The sequence below is a fragment of the Cetorhinus maximus genome, chromosome 1, assembly GCF_964194155.1.
Source record: "Cetorhinus maximus chromosome 1, sCetMax3.hap1.1, whole genome shotgun sequence".
Lineage (NCBI taxonomy): Eukaryota > Metazoa > Chordata > Chondrichthyes > Lamniformes > Cetorhinidae > Cetorhinus > Cetorhinus maximus.
In genome coordinates this window covers 1,685,365-1,703,128 of record NC_135879.1, presented here as the reverse complement: position 1 = coordinate 1,703,128, position 17,764 = coordinate 1,685,365, and the positions used below count along the sequence as shown (strand labels likewise).

The 17,764-nt window shown below is 43.8% G+C and overlaps 1 protein-coding gene across 1 annotated transcript in view; it reads left to right on the top strand.

Moving 5' to 3' along the window:
- LOC144694426 (B-cell scaffold protein with ankyrin repeats-like) overlaps positions 1-17,764 on the top strand; it is a 209,898-nt gene that overhangs the window by 164,139 nt on the left and 27,995 nt on the right. Inside the window, exons 10-11 of the mRNA XM_078564861.1 lie at positions 4,975-5,184; positions 14,978-15,037. Of these exons, the coding sequence (XP_078420987.1) occupies positions 4,975-5,184; positions 14,978-15,037 (270 nt within the window). The remainder of the gene's footprint in view (positions 1-4,974; positions 5,185-14,977; positions 15,038-17,764) is intronic.

The following is a 17,764-nucleotide window of genomic DNA, read 5'->3' as shown; positions in this document are numbered from 1 at the left end:
TGGTACTGTTGCATTTCAAAACCCAATCACAGAATCTTAACAACACAGAAGGAGGCCATTTGGCCCATCATGTCTGCACCAGCTCTCCAAATGAGCATTATGACCTGGTGCCATTGCCCTGACTTTTCCCCATACCCCTGCACATTGTTTCTATTCAAATAATCGTCTAATCCCCTCTTGAATGCCTCAATTGAACCTGCCTCCACCACACGTCCAGGCAGTGCATTCCAGACCCGAACCACTCGTTGATGAGGAGAAACGTTTACTCTCAGAGGATCGTGAGTTTTCGGAACTCTCTTCCTCAAAAAGAGATGGAAGCAGAGTCTTTGAATACTGCTAAGATCAAGGTGGATTCTTGATTAACAAGGAGGTGAAAGGTTATCGGGGGTAGGCGAGAATGTGGAATTGAGGTTACAATCAGATCAGCCATGATCTTATTGAATGGCGGAGCAGGCTCGAGGGGCCACGTGGCCTACTCCAGCTCCTAATTCGTACGTTTTATGAAAGAGTCATTCATTAATATTTGATTAGATTATAATTACACAACATCTGTAATAACCATGAGGTGCCTAAATTTAAGTGTACAATACTTCAGAATTCGTTGCTCTTCTGCGAAGGCAGAGATTCCATGGCAGGCCAACGATATTGAGTCATAGAATGGATATCATACACAGGAGGCCATTCAGCCCATATGTCTGTGCCAGCTCTCCATGAGAGCAACTAGCTAGTTCCACTTCCCTGCCTTTCCCCAGAGCCCTGCAAATTTTTAGATATATCTTTCACTTTTGCTGCAACTTTGTGTTTCCAGCAGTGAAATTAAAAATGTTAAACAATATACCGGATAGTACATCCGATAAAGGTTTCTGGAAATATTAAACTGCAGTCACCATTGTGCATTGCACTTGTGACTTTTCTTTACACAGATTAATGCTTCTTCAAGTGATGCCTGAATGGGTTTGATGTCTCCAACATCACAGATTGTCAGTCTTGAGCCATTTCAACTCACTCCACGTGATATCAAGAAACGGCTGAAGGCACTGGATACTGCAAAGGCCATGGGCCCTGACAACATTCCAGGAGTAATACTGAAGACTTGTTCTTCAGAATTAGCTGCGCCCCTCGCCAAGCTGTTCCAGTACAGCTACAAAACTGGCATCTACCCGGCAATGTAGAAAATTGCCCAGGTAAGTCCTGTACACAAAAAGCAGGACAAATCCAACCTGACCAATTACTGACCCATCAGTCTACTCTCGATCATCAGTAAAGTGATGGAAGGGGTCATCAACAATGCTATCAAGTGGTACTTACTCAGCACTAACCTGCTCCCTGATGCTCAGTTTGGGTTCTGCCAGGGCCACTCAGCTCCTGACATCATTATAGCTTTGGTCCAAACATGGACAAAACAGCTGAATTCAAGGGTGAGGTGAGAGTGACTGCCCTTGACATGAAGGCAGCATTTGACAGAATGTGGCATCAAGGAGCCCTAAAAAAATTGATGTCATTGGGAATCAGGGAAAAGCTCTCCACTGGTTGGAGTCATACCTAGCACAAAAGAATGTGGTTGTGGTTGTTGGAGGTCAATCATCTGAGTCCCAAGACATCACTGCAGGAGTTCCTCAGGGTAGTTTCCTAGGCCCAACCATCTTCAGCTGCTTCATCAATGACCTTCCTTCCATCATAAGGTCAGAAGTGGGGATGTTCGCTGATGATTGAACAATGTTCAGCATCCAGCGTCAATCGCAACTCCTGGGATACTGAAGCAGTTTGTGTCCATATGCAGCAAGTCCGGAACAACATTCAGGCTTGGGCTTATAAGTGGCAAGTAACATTCACACCACACAAGTGCCAAACAATGACCATCTCCAACAAGAGAGAATCTAATGATCTCCCTTTGATGGCTAAGTACCTCTGCTAAATTCCCCCATCATCAACACCCTGGAGGTTACCATTGATCAGAAATTTAATTGGACCAGTTAAAGAGCTACAAGGCACAAGTCAGGAGTATGGTGGAATACTCCTCATTTGCCTGGATGCGTGCAGCTCCAACAACACTCAAGAAGCTTGACACCATCCAGGAAAATGCAGCCGGCTGATTGGCACCAAATCCACAAACATTCACTCCTGCCACCACCGACGCACAGTAGCAGCAGTTTGTATCATCTACAAATGCACTGCAGAAACTCACCAAGGCTCCTTAGACAGCACCTTCCATGGCCACAACCACTACCATCTAGAAGGACAAGGGCAGCAGACACATAGGAACACCGCTACCTGCAAGTTCCCCTTCAGGCCACTCACCATCTTGGCTTGGAAATATACCCATGTTCCTTCACTGTTGCTGGGCCAAAATCCTGGAACTCCCTCCCTAACAGCACTGTGGGTGTACCTACACCACATGGACTGCAGTGGTTCGAGAAGGCAGCTCATCACCACCTTCTCAAGGGCAATTAGGGATGGGCAATAAATGCTGGCCCCAGCCAGCGAAGCCCACATCCCGTGAATGGATAAAATAGTGAGTTGCTGTTCCAAATAACTATCAGGAAAGACTGAAGCAGCTGAGCCTCTTTTCTTGAGGAATGAGAAGCTGAGGGATAACCTGTTTGAAGTCTATAAATTTATGAAGGGGTTTGATAAGGTGGAGTTGGCTGTGCTCAAATAGATTATCTAGTTTCTAACTTTACAACAGGGGCTCCCGTTCAAAATTACTTCACTGGTTGTAAAGTCCTGAGGTTGTGACAGGTGCTAAAGAAGTGCAATGTTTTGTTTTTACTAGGGATTTCTACCATCGGGAGTAATCCTTTGGATAATATTTCAGACAGGTTATCCTTGTGTTTTCCCTGCAAATACGGTTTGGTTTTCTCCCCCACCCTCCGGAGTTGGTACAGGGAGAGTAGGACAGTGATTGGTGTGACGAGGGTGCACCAATATCCAAGGAGGAGTGGAGCTATTGACCTTTCCAAGAGCTGCTTTTTTGGTACTTCCATTAAAATTATAGCTTTGTGTTCAGTGATTCACGTTGACAGGAATATTGTCCAACTACTCATTGTTTTATAAATCCTTTGGAATTTAGAAAGCTCCTTCAGCAGGCAAAAGGATATTTTTTTCCAAAATTAAATATTTATTTGACTGTGTTCCAAAAGCTGGCAGAATATTTTAACTCTGCTTCTAACCGTTGTTTTATGTTAAAATGTTATCAGATCTGGGAGACAGCTAAGTCAGACCCTCAACATTCTACTAGCTGGAGTGTTTGTACCATTAATCCTGCACCGAGGGGCTCACTGGCCTCAACCATCGCTGCAGGTGTTGACGTTGTTGCCCAAATGGAAGCTGGAGCTCATCCAGAGAGAGGGAAACTCAGGGAACATGACTCACAGCTCATCTACCCCACCCTGTGGTCAATCGAGAAAGACTAATCAGACCATGAAAGAAAAAACAAACTGTAGAAATGTCAACAAGGAGGAAATGCCCAGGGGGCTGGTTAAACCTTATTAAAGGTGAAAAAACAGCTTTAAAGGACTGAATTTATACAATATCTTTCAGAATGCCCCAAAGTGCCTTCCCACCAATGAATTCCTTGTTGAAGTGAAATTACTGTTGCAATGTAGGAAACGTGGCAGCCAATTTGTACACAGCAAGATCCCACAAACAGCAATGACTAGTTCATCTATTTTTTTAGATTGAGGGTCAGGGCTCTAGGGGGAACTTGCTGCTCTTCTTCAAAATAGTACCATAGGATCAGTGACACCGACAACGATTTGCATTTGTGTAGCACCTTTAATGCAACAAAACCTTCCAAAGTGCTTAACAGGAGCATTATAAAACAAAGTATGACACCGAGCCACAGAAGGGGATATTAGGTCAAAGTTTGGTCAAAGAGGTACGTTTTAAGCAGTGTCTTCAAGGAGGAGAGAAAGGTGGAGAGGTTGAGGGCTGGAATTCCAGAGTTTAGGGCCCAGGCAGCTGAAAACACAACCGCCAATGCTGGAACGATTAACAACAGAGATACTCAAGAGGCCAGAATTGGACTTTATTAGAATTTTCTGAATGGATGAACAAAAGTTGGACTGAATGGCCTTTTTCATCTAGACTTACGTTGTGATATTGTAACTGTTCATTTACTTCAGATAATAAAACAATTAATGAACTGACCTTTGGACCAATAACTTTTCAGTTCCTGAGATTTATTACATTGTCAATGTAAAAACTCAGGTTTGATCTACTAAATCTTATTGTCACTTTTTATACAATGGATCTTCTGCTCTTGGGTAACTATATGCAAATATCACTCTTAACTTCTTATCACAAAGTTGGATTTTTGTAAGAATGAAGGGGTTGCTAATTGGTATTAAACAGATAGACAATCTCCACCTATAGTTCCACAGCTGCCTGTTAGTGTTCCATGAAATAGATTTATACAATCACAGAATCATTCAGTGCAGAAGAAGACCATTCGTCCCATCATACCTGTTCCAGCTCTTTGAAAGAGCAATCCAATTATTCCTACTCCCTCTGCTCTTTCCCCATAGCCTGGCATTTTTTTGCTTTTCAAGTATCTGTTAAATTTATTTTTGAAAGTTATGATTGAACCTGCTTCCACCGCCCTTTCAGGCAGCACATTCCAGATCACAACAACTCGCTGTGTAAAAAAACATGTTTCTTCATGTTACCTCTGGTCTTCTGTCAATCACTTTAAATTTGTGTACCCTGGTTACTGACCCTCCTGCCGCTGGAAACAGTTTCTCCCTCTCTACCCAAAACCCTTCATGATTTTAAACAAATTCGGCTGACTTCAGCAAACCTGATCTCTCCGAAAGGAGGTGAATTCAAAGGAAACTGGGTTCCCAGCAATATCCAATCCTCTGGCTCACACTCCCTGTCAGTGCAATCCGCTGTGAGGTGGAGATTGGTGGATTTATATCTTGACGTCCTTAGGATCCTGAATAGGAATGAAACTAATCCTAACTGTTTTAACAGCTAAAGAGTGCTTAAATATGGAAGAGAATGAGAAAGTGACGGATGAGGAGGATCCATACACTTTGACAATGGAGGCTGAAGACCCTTATGATTTAATTTTACCAGAAGACAAAAAGGAAAGCACAGCCAACATGGTAAAGAGACCACCAGCACCTATTCCTCGGCCTACCACTCTGCAATGTATGGACAATACTCCCTTTATAGCTCAAGGTATGTCATTCACTGTAGCAGTAGTTAATCCAACATTTGTACTGAAGCCATGTCAGATTTTACTGGTTTCTGAATGGGATGTTATAGAGTGGTGAAGCATGAGTTTGTCTCTTCTCCATTAGGAGTATTGATCCTCCTCCAGGTCAAGTGAGTGGGAATGAAATACTTCCTCCACAAGTGATGACCAGAGAGAAAGCTGGCCACACGGCAGAGTGGGAAAAGGCCTCTGCAATTCAGCTGGCTGGTGTTGGGTGCTGGGGAATGCTGTGTAGTTGTAGGGGATTCTATAATTAGGGGAATTGATAGCTTCCTTTGTAAGCAGGATCGAGAGTCCCGCATGGTATGTTGCCTGCCCGGTGCCAGGGTGAGGGACATCTCTGACCGGCTTGAAAGGATATTGGAGAGGGAGGGGGAGGATCCAGATGTTGTGGTCCACGTCGGGACAAATAACATAGGTAAGACTAGGAAAGAGGACCTGTTTGGGGATTATCAGGAACTAGGAACTAAATTAAAGAACAGGTCCTCAAGGGTTATAATCTCCGGATTACTACCCGAGCCACGTGCAAATTGGCATAGGGACGCGAGAATAAGGGAAGTAAACACGTGGCTAAAGGAGTGGTGCGGGAAAGAGGGGTTCCATTTCGTGGGGCACTGGCATCAGTATTGGAACAGGAGGGATCTGTACCGTTGGGACGGTCTCCACCTGAACCGATCTGGGACCAATGTTCTAGCGAAAAGGGTAAATAGGGTGGTCAACAGGACTTTAAACTAGAAAGTGGGGGGGAGGGAAGGGTAAAACTCCAAGAAGTATGACTAATGGGAAACAAAGCAGCAGGTTAGCATGTGGGCAGGTGGATTCAACTTCATGGAAAATTATGAAAAAACTGAAAAGGAGAGCCCAGGAGAGGCTATTAAAGTCCCCAGAACACAAAATAGGACTGAGTGTTTGGAAAGGGCTAGGAATCTAACTTCAAGCACATCAGATAAAGGGACGACAATGAGAAAGGGGACGGGAAATACAGGACTGAAGGTGTTGTATCTGAATGCACGCAGTATACGAAATAAGGTAAATGAGCTTGTGGCGCAGATTGAAATTGGCAGGTATAATGTGGTGGGCATTACGGAGACATGGCTGCAAGGGGATCAGGACTGGGAGCTAAATATCCAAGGATATACATCCTATCGAAAAGATACGCAGGTTGGCAGAGGGGGTGGGGTTGCTTTGTTAGTAAGAAATGAAATTAAATCGATAGCAAGAAATGACGTAAGGTCAGATGATGTAGAATCTTTGTGGGTAGAGTTGAGGAACCACAAAGGTAAAAAAACCATAATGGGAGTTATGTACAGGCCTCCGAACAGTAGTCAGGATGTGGGGCACAAGATACACCAGGAGATAGAAAAGGTGTGTAAGAAAGGCAAGGCTACAGTGACCATGGGGGATTTCAATATGCAGGTAGACTGGGAAAATCAGGTTAGTAGTGGATCCCAAGAAAAGGAATTTGTGGAATGTCTACGCGATGGCTTTTTGGAGCAGCTTGTGGTGGAGCCCACTAGGGAACAGGCAATTCTATATTTAGTGATGTGTAATGAAGCAGATTTGATAAAGGATCTTAAGGTGAAGGAACTCTTACGAGGAAGTGACCATAATATGATAGAATTTACCCTGCAATTTGAGAGGAAAAAGCTGGAATCTGATGTAACGGTATTACAGTTGAATAAAGGCAACTACAGAGGCATGAGGGAGGAGCTGGCCAGAATTGACTGGGAGATGAGCCTAGCAGGAAAGACAGTGGAACAGCAATGGCAGGAGTTTCTGGGAGTAATTTGGGAGACACAGCAAAAATTCATCCCTAGGAAGAAGAAGCATACTAAAGGAAGGACGAGGCAACCATGGCTGACAAGGGAAGTCAGGGACAGCATAAAAGCTAAAGAGAAAGCATACAATGCGGCGAAGAGCAGTGGGAAACCAGGGGATTGGGAAGCCTACAAAGACCAACAGAGGACAACTAAAAGAGAAAAAAGGAGGGAGAAGATTAAATATGAGGGTAAACTAGCCAGTAATATAAAAGAAGATTGCAAGAGTTTTTTTAGATATATAAAGGGTAAGAGAGAGGCAAAAGTGGACATTGGGCCGCTGGAAAATGACGCTGGAGAAGTAGTAGTGGGGAACAAAGAAATGGCGGAGGAACTGAATAGGTACTTTGCGTCAGTCTTCACATTGGAAGACACGAGTGACATCCCCAAAGTTCAAGAGAGTCAGGGGGCAGAGGTGAGTATGGTGGCCATTACCAAGGAGAAGGTGCTAGGAAAACTGAAAGGTCTGAAAGTGGATAGGTCACCTGGACCAGATGGATTACACCCCAGAGTTCTGAAGGAGATAGCTGAAGAGATAGTGGAGGCGTTAGTGGTGATCTTTCAGGAATCACTGGAGTCAGGGAGAGTCCCAGAGGACTGAAAAGTCGCTAATGTAACCCCCCTGTTTAAGAAGGGAGTGAGGCAATTACAGGCCGATTAGCCTGACCTCGGTCGTTGGTAAGATTTTAGAGTCCATTATTAAGGATGAGATTTCAGAATACTTGGAAGTGCATGGTAAAATAGGGCAAAGTCAGCATGGTTTCAAAGAGGAGAGGTCATGCCTGACAAATCTGTTAGAATTCTTTGAGGAGGTAATGAGTAGGTTAGACAAAGGAGAGCCAATGGATATTATCTACTTGGACTTCCAGAAGGCCTTTGACAAGGTGCCGCACAGGAGGCTGCTCAGTAAGATAAGAGCCCATGGTGTTAGAGGTAAGGTACTAGCATGGATAGAAGATTGGCTTTCTGGCGGGAGGCAGAGAGTGGGGATAAGGGGGTCCTTCTCAGGATGGCGGCCGGTGACTAGTGGAGTTCCGCAGGGGTCAGTGTTGGGACCACAACTTTTCACTTTATACATTAATGATCTAGATAAAGGAACTGAGGGCATCCTGGCTAAGTCTGCAGATGATACAAAGATAGGTGGAGGGACAGGTAGTATTGAGGAGGTGGGGAGGCAAAGAAGTGGCAGATGGAATACAACGTGGGGAAGTGTGAGGTCATGCACTTTGGTAGGAAGAATAGAGACATAGACTATTTTCTAAATGGGGAGAGACTTCAGAAATCTGGAGTGCAAAGGGACTTGGGAGTCCTAGTCCAGGATTCTCTTAAAGTTAACTTGCAGGTTGAGTTGGTAGTTAGGAAGGCAAATGCAATGCTGGCATTTATTTCGAGAGGACTAGAATATAAAAGCAGGGATGTGCTGCTGAGGCTTTATAAGGCTCTGGTCAGACCACATTTAGAATATTGTGAGCAATTTTGGGCCCCGTATCTCAGGAAGGATGTGCTGGCCCTGGAGAGGGTCCAGAGGAGGTTCACGAGAATGATCCTAGGAATGAAAGGCTTAACATACGAGGAACGTTTGAGGACTCTGGGTCCATACTCGATGGAGTTTAGAAGGATGAGGGGGATCTGATTGAAACTTACAGAATACTGAAAGGCCTGGATAGAGTGGACGTGGGGAAGATGTTTCCATTAGTAGGAGAGACTAGGACCCAAGGGCACAGCCTCAGAGTAAAGGGAAGACCTTTGAGAACAGAGATGAGGAGAAACTTCTTTAGCCAGAGAGTGGTAAATCTATGGAATTCATTGCCACAGAAGGCTGTGGAGGCCAGGTCATTGAGCGTATTTAAGACCGAGATAGATAGGTTCTTGATTGGTAAGGGGATCAAAGGTTACAGGGAGAAGGCGGGAGAATGGGGTTGAGAAACTTATCAGCCATGATTGAATGGCGGAGCAGACTTGATGGGCCGAATGGCCTAATTTCTGCTCCTATGTCTTATGGTCTTATGGTTAAACAGCTGGAACAGAGGCCCCAAGATCACTGGTTGGGCCTCAGCTGAAGTATTGTGTCCAATTGTGGGCACCGCACTTTAGGGAGGATGTCAAGGCCTCGGAGAAGGTGCAGAGGAGATACTGGGGATGAGGGACTTCAGTTAATGTGGAGAGGCTGGAGAAGCTGAGATTGTTTTCCTCAAAGCAGGGAAGGTTAAGGAGAAATTTAATAGAGGTGTTCAAAATCATGAAGGGTTTTGACAGAGTAAACAGGGAGAAATTGTTTCAACTGGCAGGAGGGTCAGTAACCAGACAGACACAGATTTAAGGTGATTGGCAAAAGAGGGGAGATGAGGAGAACTTTATTTTCATGCAGCGAGTTGTTGTGATCTGGAATCTGCTGCCTGAAAGCAGGATGGAAACAGATTCAATAGGAACTTTCAAAAGGAAATTGGATAAATACTTGTAAAAGAAACATTTACTGGGCTATGGGGGAAGAGTAGGGAGAATGGGACTAAGTGGATTCTTTCAAAGAACCAGCACAGGTCTAATGGACCAAATGGACTCCTTCTGTGCTGTGAGATGTTATGGTTTGAAGAGGAGGAATATGGAAGGATTCAATGAATGGGATTAAAGTTGACAGCTTCAACCGAAAAGCTAGCATGTAGTCGATAGGCCGAATGGCTTCCCTTTGAGCTGTAATTTCCATATACATAAATAAGAGTTTTGCAAATTAGACTTCTGTTTAGGAAAGGAAAGTAGTCCTCCCCATTACTACCAACTCTTTCTCAAAAAACAAGTTTGAGTATGAGAAGTTGGCTGATTCACTCAGCTCTGTGTGTGCTCAGGGATTTATTAATAGTGCTGATACAGTTTAGACCATTAAAAGACTGCAGGTCTCAGCACAAACTGAAATCACATCAATTAAACTACTTACTGCCCAATCAATAGGATTGTTGAGTGTTTCCTGCAGTCTGATTCAATTTATTAACATTATTGACCTGTTTGATCCCAGGCACTTTGATCTCATTTCAATAGCATTGTACTCCAAGGGGTTAAGTACAAGTTTTACCGAGGAGTATTGTGTGATTAAGACTGATGAGGAGGGCCACCTGTGAGTCCAGCTATCCTTTCAGGGCCTCGCCTCAGCTCTCGTGAATTTCATCGCACATGATGTTTTTAAATTAATTCCTCGTTCGTACGCCAGTGAAAAATGTCAACTCTGTAAACTGGCAAAACTAATAAACGCAGAACCTACTCCATAGACTCATACAACAGCAGCTGGCATTGATGTCGCACATTCAACATCGTAAAATGTCCCAAAGTGGTTAACGAGAGTGATATTAATAAAAAAATACTTTTTGATACTAAGCCACATTAAGAGATATTAGCTTGTTCCAAAAGGTAGGTTTCAAGGAACATCTTAAAGGAGGAGAGAGGGGTGAGGAAATTTAGGCAGGAGTTCCAGAGCTCCAGGCTCTGGAGAAGCAAGGCAGCAGATTCAGCTGAAACTTTCAAAAGGGAATTCCAAATATACGTGGAAAAATATTACAGGACTATGGGTAAAGGATGAAGTGGAGAGTGGGACTAATGGGAAAGTTCTTTCAAAGAACTGGCAGAGGCATGATGGGCTGAATGGCCCCTTCTGTCCCTCCCTATATCTGAAGGGCCTGTAAAGCATTTGAGATCTCTGGGCATCTTCATTTCTGGCCTCTTCCACATTCTTGATTTTAATTGCACCACTATTGAAGGCCGGGCCTCCAACAGATTTAGCCCTAAGCTCCGAACTTCCCTAAAATTTCTCCACTTCACTCTCTCCTCCTTTAAAATGCTCCTTAAAACCTACCTCTTTGAACAAGCTAATGGGCTGAATTTTACGTGTCCCCGGCGGGCATGTTTCCCGTGGGGCGGGGGGGGGCGGGCACATAAAATAGAGCGGGCACCCACCCCACCACCTTCCCGCCCAACTCCAAGCTCACCCCCATAATATGGGAGGTGGGTGAGAGTGAAATCGGCAGCCTGTCTGCCATAGTTAAATGAATAATCAAGGGTCAGTTAGGCTTATTATCAAGCCAACTGACCCTGATAATATGCTGCCCAAGTCACAAAAGGCTTGGCATCGACAGTCTGGCAGGAGAAGGCAGCCCGACCTTTTCACTTAAATGTTTAAAGGTTGGAAGGTGGGGGTTCACTCTTTGGGGGCTGTCCTTTGCTGATTGTGGGTTGGCTCCTGTTAGGTGGAACCCTGCACCCCCCTGCTCCCTCCCTTAAACCCCCCCCCTCTCCTTAACCTACCCAAACCCTCCCGGTCCAAGACCCTGGGCTTATCTGCTCCAGGGCTCCATGGGTCTTGATCTACTTTTCCTTCTGGTGCCTTCTGGGTGCTGCCAGGACTTGATGTAGCTGCCGACCAATCGAATTGGCTGGCAGCTCAAGGGGGGCAGGACTTCCTCCCCAAGGTGGGGCGGAGGTCCCACTCGACCCTGGTTAGTCCGCCCTGTAGCACTTTATGCTTGAGGGTTGGGTCATGCCAATGTTGTCTCAGCCCGAGATCTCTTATCGTGGCTCAGTATCCATGGGATTTTTTATTAATGTCGCTCTTGTTAACCACTTTAGGACATTTTGGTCAATAATGGTAATAAGTTGAATCAGACTGCAGGAGACCCAAGTGGGAGGTGGTAGCGTAGTAGTAATGTCACTGGACTAGTAACCCAGAGGCCCAGGGGACATGGGTTCAAATCCCAGAGTGGCAGCTGGTGGAATTTAAATTCAATTAATAAATCTGGGATTGAAAGCTAGTCTCAGTGAAGGTGACCATGAAACTGTCATCAATTGTTGTAAAAACTCATTAACTGCCCTCTGAAATGGTCTAGCAAGCCACTCAGCTCAAGGGCGATTAGAGATGGGCAACAAATGCCCATCTTGCCAGCGATGCCCAATTAAAAAAAAGCATAACTCCCCAAAGTCATTGTTTGTATGTGGCTCAGATTTTAGATTGAGATGGGTGATTAGTACCTGAATATATCTGGAGCTTGAATCAAAGCAGTACAGCATTTAAGACTGTGATGCCAGCACAAATAAAGCAGAAACCAAGCGCATGTCCATCTCCATCTCACTTCCACCACTGTAACATCATCCGACTCCACTCCCACCTCATCTCACCTTGTGCCTTTGTTAGCTCCAGACTTGACTGCTCCAATACACTCCTAGCAGCCTCCTATCCCCACCATCCTATAAACTTCAGCTCTCACCCAGAACTCTGCTGTCTATATCCTAATTTGTACTAAGTCCCACTCACCATCACCTCTCTGCTCCCTGACCTACATTGGCTCCCGGTCAAGCAATGCCTCAATTTTAAAATTCTCACCCTTGCTTTCAAATCCCTCCATGGCCCCACCCCTCCCTATCTCTGTAACTTCCTCCAGCCCTACAACCTCCGAGATCTCTGTGCTCCTCCTGTTCTAGCCTCTTGCGTATCCCCAATTTTAATCGCTCCACCATCGGCAGCCATGCCTTCAGCTGCCTGGACCCTAAACTCTGGAATTCCCTCCACCTCTCTGCCTCCCTACTTCACTTTCCTTCTTTTTGATGCTCCTTGAAACTGCCCTCTTTAATTAAACTTGCAGTCATCTGTCCTAATATCTCCTCATGTGACTTGGTGTCAAATTTTCACTGGTAACATCCCCGTGAAGCTGCTTTGGAAGTTTAATTGCATTCAAAGTGCTATTAAATCCAAGTTGTATTGTGGTAGAGCCCCTTTAATTTTTTTATGATGGGACAGAATAATTTTATAGCCTTGTCCCCAACCTGCGTATCCTACAACTATCCCTTACCATTGGTTGGTTATTTAGGCTCTGGCTATCATCTGATTTGGAGTGAGTGAAACAATGAAGAAACTATAGCTGTTTAGTGACTATCCTGGACCTTGTGATAGGAACAAACAAATATTGAAAGTTATGATCACTGTGGTCTCCAGCATTCAAAAAAACACATTGACTCCCAACTGTAGAGAGGAGTAGAACCAATAAGCCATTTACTGTCAAACAACTGCTCCCATGGGTAGTCCTTCATTCAGTTTGGAAATGGGTCCTAGCACAGATAAGGTAAGATGGGATCTCCACCAGTTTATCACCTTCTCACAGTGAAAGACAGAGAGGAGACAGGATTTTAGACAAACCAAATACAAAGAAGTTATTCCCACTGGAAAGCTGGTCAGTAATGAAAGAACACATTGAAGGTAATTGGAAAAAAGTACCAGAGGGGAGATGAGGAGAATTATTTTAGACAGCAAGTTGTTATGAACTGGAATGCACCGCCTGAAAGAAGATATAAAGAGGTATTAGGTATTAGTGCTTGGTCAAAGAGGTAGGTTTTAAGTAGCATCTTAAAGGAGAGAAGTGGTGCAGCTTAAGGAGGGAATTCCAGAACTTAGGGCCTAAGCAGCTGCAGACATGGCCACCAATGGTGCAGCAAAGGAAATTGGGGATGCTTAAGAAGCCAGGACTGGAGAAATGCAGAAATCTCAGCGGATTGCAGAGTTGTTACAGCGATAGGGCAGGGGGAAGGCCAAGGAGGAATTTGAAAACAAGGATAAGAGTTTTAAAATTAAGGCATGCCTGACTAGTAGCCAAAATAGATCAATGAGCATCAGGGTGATGGTTGAATAATACGAGTTAGGATACAGGCAGCAGAGTTGTATATGGCTCAAGTTTACGGAGGGTGGAAGGTGGGAGAAAACTAGGAGAGCATTAGAATAGGCGATAGTTGTAGTCAAAGGTGAGCACCATCATTGGTGGTTTGAACTGAATGGCTTGCTTTCTGTGCAGTAGTATATCATTCTGAGTTGGAAGGTACAGCATTTTAATAGGAAGAACGAGGAGAAGCAATATAAACTAAAGCGTATAATTCGATAGAGGGCGGAGGAATAGAGAGACTGGGGTGGGTGGGGGCGGGGTTGCATATGTGAACCAGCATTGAAGGTGACAGGGCAGGTAGAGAAAGTGGTAAAAGAGCGTACAGGATTTTGGGCTTCTGAAATCGAGGCATAGGGTACAAAAGCAAGGAAGTTATGATGAACCTTTACAAAACACTGGTTCAGCCCCAACTGGAGTATTGTATCCAATTTTTCCACTGCACTTTAGGAAGGATTAGGGTTAGGGTGTTAGGGTTAGAGTTAGCCTTCAGAGAGGGTGCAGAAAATATTCATCAGAATGGGTTCAAGGATGAGGAACTTCAGTTACGCGTATAGATTGGAGAAGCTGGGGTTGTACTCCTTGGAGAAGAGAAGATTAAGAGGGGATTTGATAGAGGTATTCAAAATCATATGGGGTCTGGACAGAATAGATGGAGAGAAACTGTTTCCCTTAGCAGAAAGGTCAAGGACCTGAGGACACTGGTTTAAGGTAATTGGCAAAATACCCAAAGGTAACATGAGGAAAAGCAGTTTTTTTGCAGCAGTGGTTAAATTTGGAATGCCTGAGAGTGTGGTGGAGACGGATTCAATCGTGGCTTTCAAAAGGGAATTGGATCATTGTCTGAAAAGAGCAGGGCCATGGGGAAAAGGCTGGGGAGTGGGACTAAACGAATTGCTCTGGCAAAGAGCCAGCACAGACATGACAGGCCAAACGACCTCCATTTGTGCTGTAACCATTCTATGATTCTATGAACCGAAAACTCTCCATCTAGAATCTTTGATAAGAATGTTATTCAACATCCACCAAAAGAATCAATGTGAACTATGATTAGTGAACATATTTTAATGAATGTACAAATTTTTGATTATACTCTTGCAATGACATCAGAGTTTGTAGGTGGATTCCAAGCTTCAAACCCAGCCCCAAGTGTATCCGATTGGGTTAATGTTGGCCAGAGGAGACTCCAAGAGAGGCAAAGATCAAATGTTGTTGCTCAGGAACTTACAGCAAGTACTGATATGACTTTGTGTTAGTGTTTCAGCAAAAGACCGGAAAAGGAATTGAGGACAAACTCTACTCTGTCCCCAAAAGAGGTAGGGAGCTTTGCCATTGTTGGTGTCAGTTTGTGGCTTTGAGGTATCATTAATCAAACCTGAGCACTGTCGAGTTGTTTTTCTCACTGTGCAAAACCGACACGGCACTTCTTCCAATGGAGCATCATGTACAGCAAACCCATCACTATCCGATCTGTCCAACCGATGGCTGAGGCTCCCACCTGGTGGCAAACACCTGGAAAATCAGCCACATATTTTCTTTGCCATTTTCTTGTCCATCAAGTATTTGAATTTCTGTACATTTTAATTAACTATTTCTCAGAATCAGAGAAAAATATACAATGAGAGTTCATCACTTTTGAAAGTAATTATATTTTACAGTCATTTTGGATGAAATTGTTCCATTATTTTTGATTCAATCAGTTTTATAATAACTTAGTAAAGAGGTTCATCAATATTTTACTGAGAATTCTCCAATGCAACTCCATATCTTGTAAATTGTAACCAGCTGCAGCAACCTTCACGCACTCCAAAATACCACATTGAATTCTTACCCTTTCCACACCTGCAGAATACTCTGACTATAGACAAGTTACTCTGGACTGCAAGGTACTCTTCACCACAATGCTTGGTTGTGTATCCGGACTGTATTGATACAAAGGCATATCACAATGCACTGAAATACCTCTCTCCAATACTTTAATAACCAGGTCATGATGAAGAAGTTAATCATCAGAAACGTTGGGAGTGTCGTAAGCGCACACACACAAACAAAGAAATCACAAATGTGCACAGTTCATGTTTCCATAGAACATAGAAAAGTTACAGTGCAGAAAGAGGCCATTCAGCCCATTGTGTCTGAGCTGTCCAAATATTACTACAAGGATATAGAGGGACTGGAGGAAAACTGGAAAACAGATTTTCAAAGATGACACAAGAATTGGAGAGGTTATAACTGTCAGGAAAGACAACATGCTAGGACTCTTCTTCAGAAAAGGCTGAGTGGTGACTTGATAGAGGTCTTTAAAATTATGAAGGGATTTTATAGAGTAAATCTAGAAAAGATGTTTCGAATTGCGGGTCAGTCTAAAATTAGGAAGCATCTATATAAGATTGTCACTAACAAATCCAATAGGGAATTTAGGAATGCACATGAACTTATGAACAAGGAGCAGGAATAGGTCATTGGGCCCCTTGAACCTGCTCTGCCATTTAATAAGATCATGGCTGATCTGATAGTAACCTCAAATCTGCATCCCACCCACCCCCAATAACCTATCACCCCCTTGTTTACCAAGAATCTATCCACCTCTGCCTTAAAAATATTCAAAGGCTCTGCCTCCGCTGCCTTCTCAGGAAGAGAGTTCCAAAGATTCATGACCCTCTGAGAGAAAAAGTTTCACCTCATCTCCATTCTAAATGAGTGACTCCTTATTTTTAAACAATGACCCCTAGCTCTAGATTCTCCCACAAGAGGAAACATCCTCTCTACTCCAACCCTGTCAAGACCTCTCAGGATCTTATATGTTTCAATCAAGTCGCCTCTTTCTCTTCTAAACTCCAGCGGATACAAGTCTAACCTGTCCAACCTTTCCTCATAAGACAATCCATTCATTCCAGATATTAGTCTGGTAAACCTTATCTGAACTGCTTCCAATGCATTTACATCCTTCCTTAAAGAAGGTGACCAATACTGCACACAGTATTCCAAATGTGGTCTCACTAGTGCTCTGTATAACTGAAGCATAACCTCCCTGCATTTGTATTCATACCCCCTCGCAATAAACGATAATGTTCTGTTAGCTTTCCTATTTACTTGCTGTTCCTACACATTAACCTTTTGCGATTCATGCACTAAGACACCCAGATCCCTCTGCATTTCTGAACTCTGCAATCTCTCACCATTTAGATAATATGCTTCTCTTTTATTCTTCCTGCCAAAATGGACGATTTCACATTTCCCCACATTATACTCCATTTGCCAGATCTCTGCCCACTCACTTAACCTATCTATGTCTTTTTGTAGCTTCCTTTTGTCCTCTTCACAACTTACTTTCCTACCTATCTTTGTGTCATCAGCAAATTTGGTAACCATCCCATCCATCTCTTCATGCAAGTCATTTATGTAAATTGTAAACAGTTGAGGTCCCAACACTGATCCCTGTGGCACACCACTCGCTACATCCTGCCAACCTGAAAAAGACCCATTTATGCCTACTCTCTGCTTCCTGTTAGCCAGCCAATCTTCTTTTCCATGCCAATATGTTACCCCCTATACTGTGAGCTTTTATTTTCCACAATAACATTTGATGTGACATTTTATCAAAAGCCTTCTGGAAATCAAAGTACAGTACATCCACTGGTTCCCCTTTATCCACAGCACATGTTACTACCTCAAAGAACTCCAATAAGTTGGTTAAACGTGATTTTCCCTTTCACAAAACCATGTTGACTCTGCCTGATTACTTTGAACTTATCCAAGTGCCCTGCTATAGCTTCTGTAATAATAGCTTCTAACATTTTCCCTATGACAGATGTTAAGCTAACCAGCCTGTAGTTTCTTGCTTTCTGTCTCCCTCCCTTTTTGAATAATGGAGTTACATTTGCTATCTTGCAATCTAATGGGACCTTCCCCCAATCCAGGGAGTTTTGGAAAATTAAATCCAATGCATCAACTATCTCACTAGCCACTTGTTTTAAGACCCTAGGATGAAGTCCATCAGGACCCGAGTACTTGTCAGCCCACAGCTCCAACAATTCACTCAG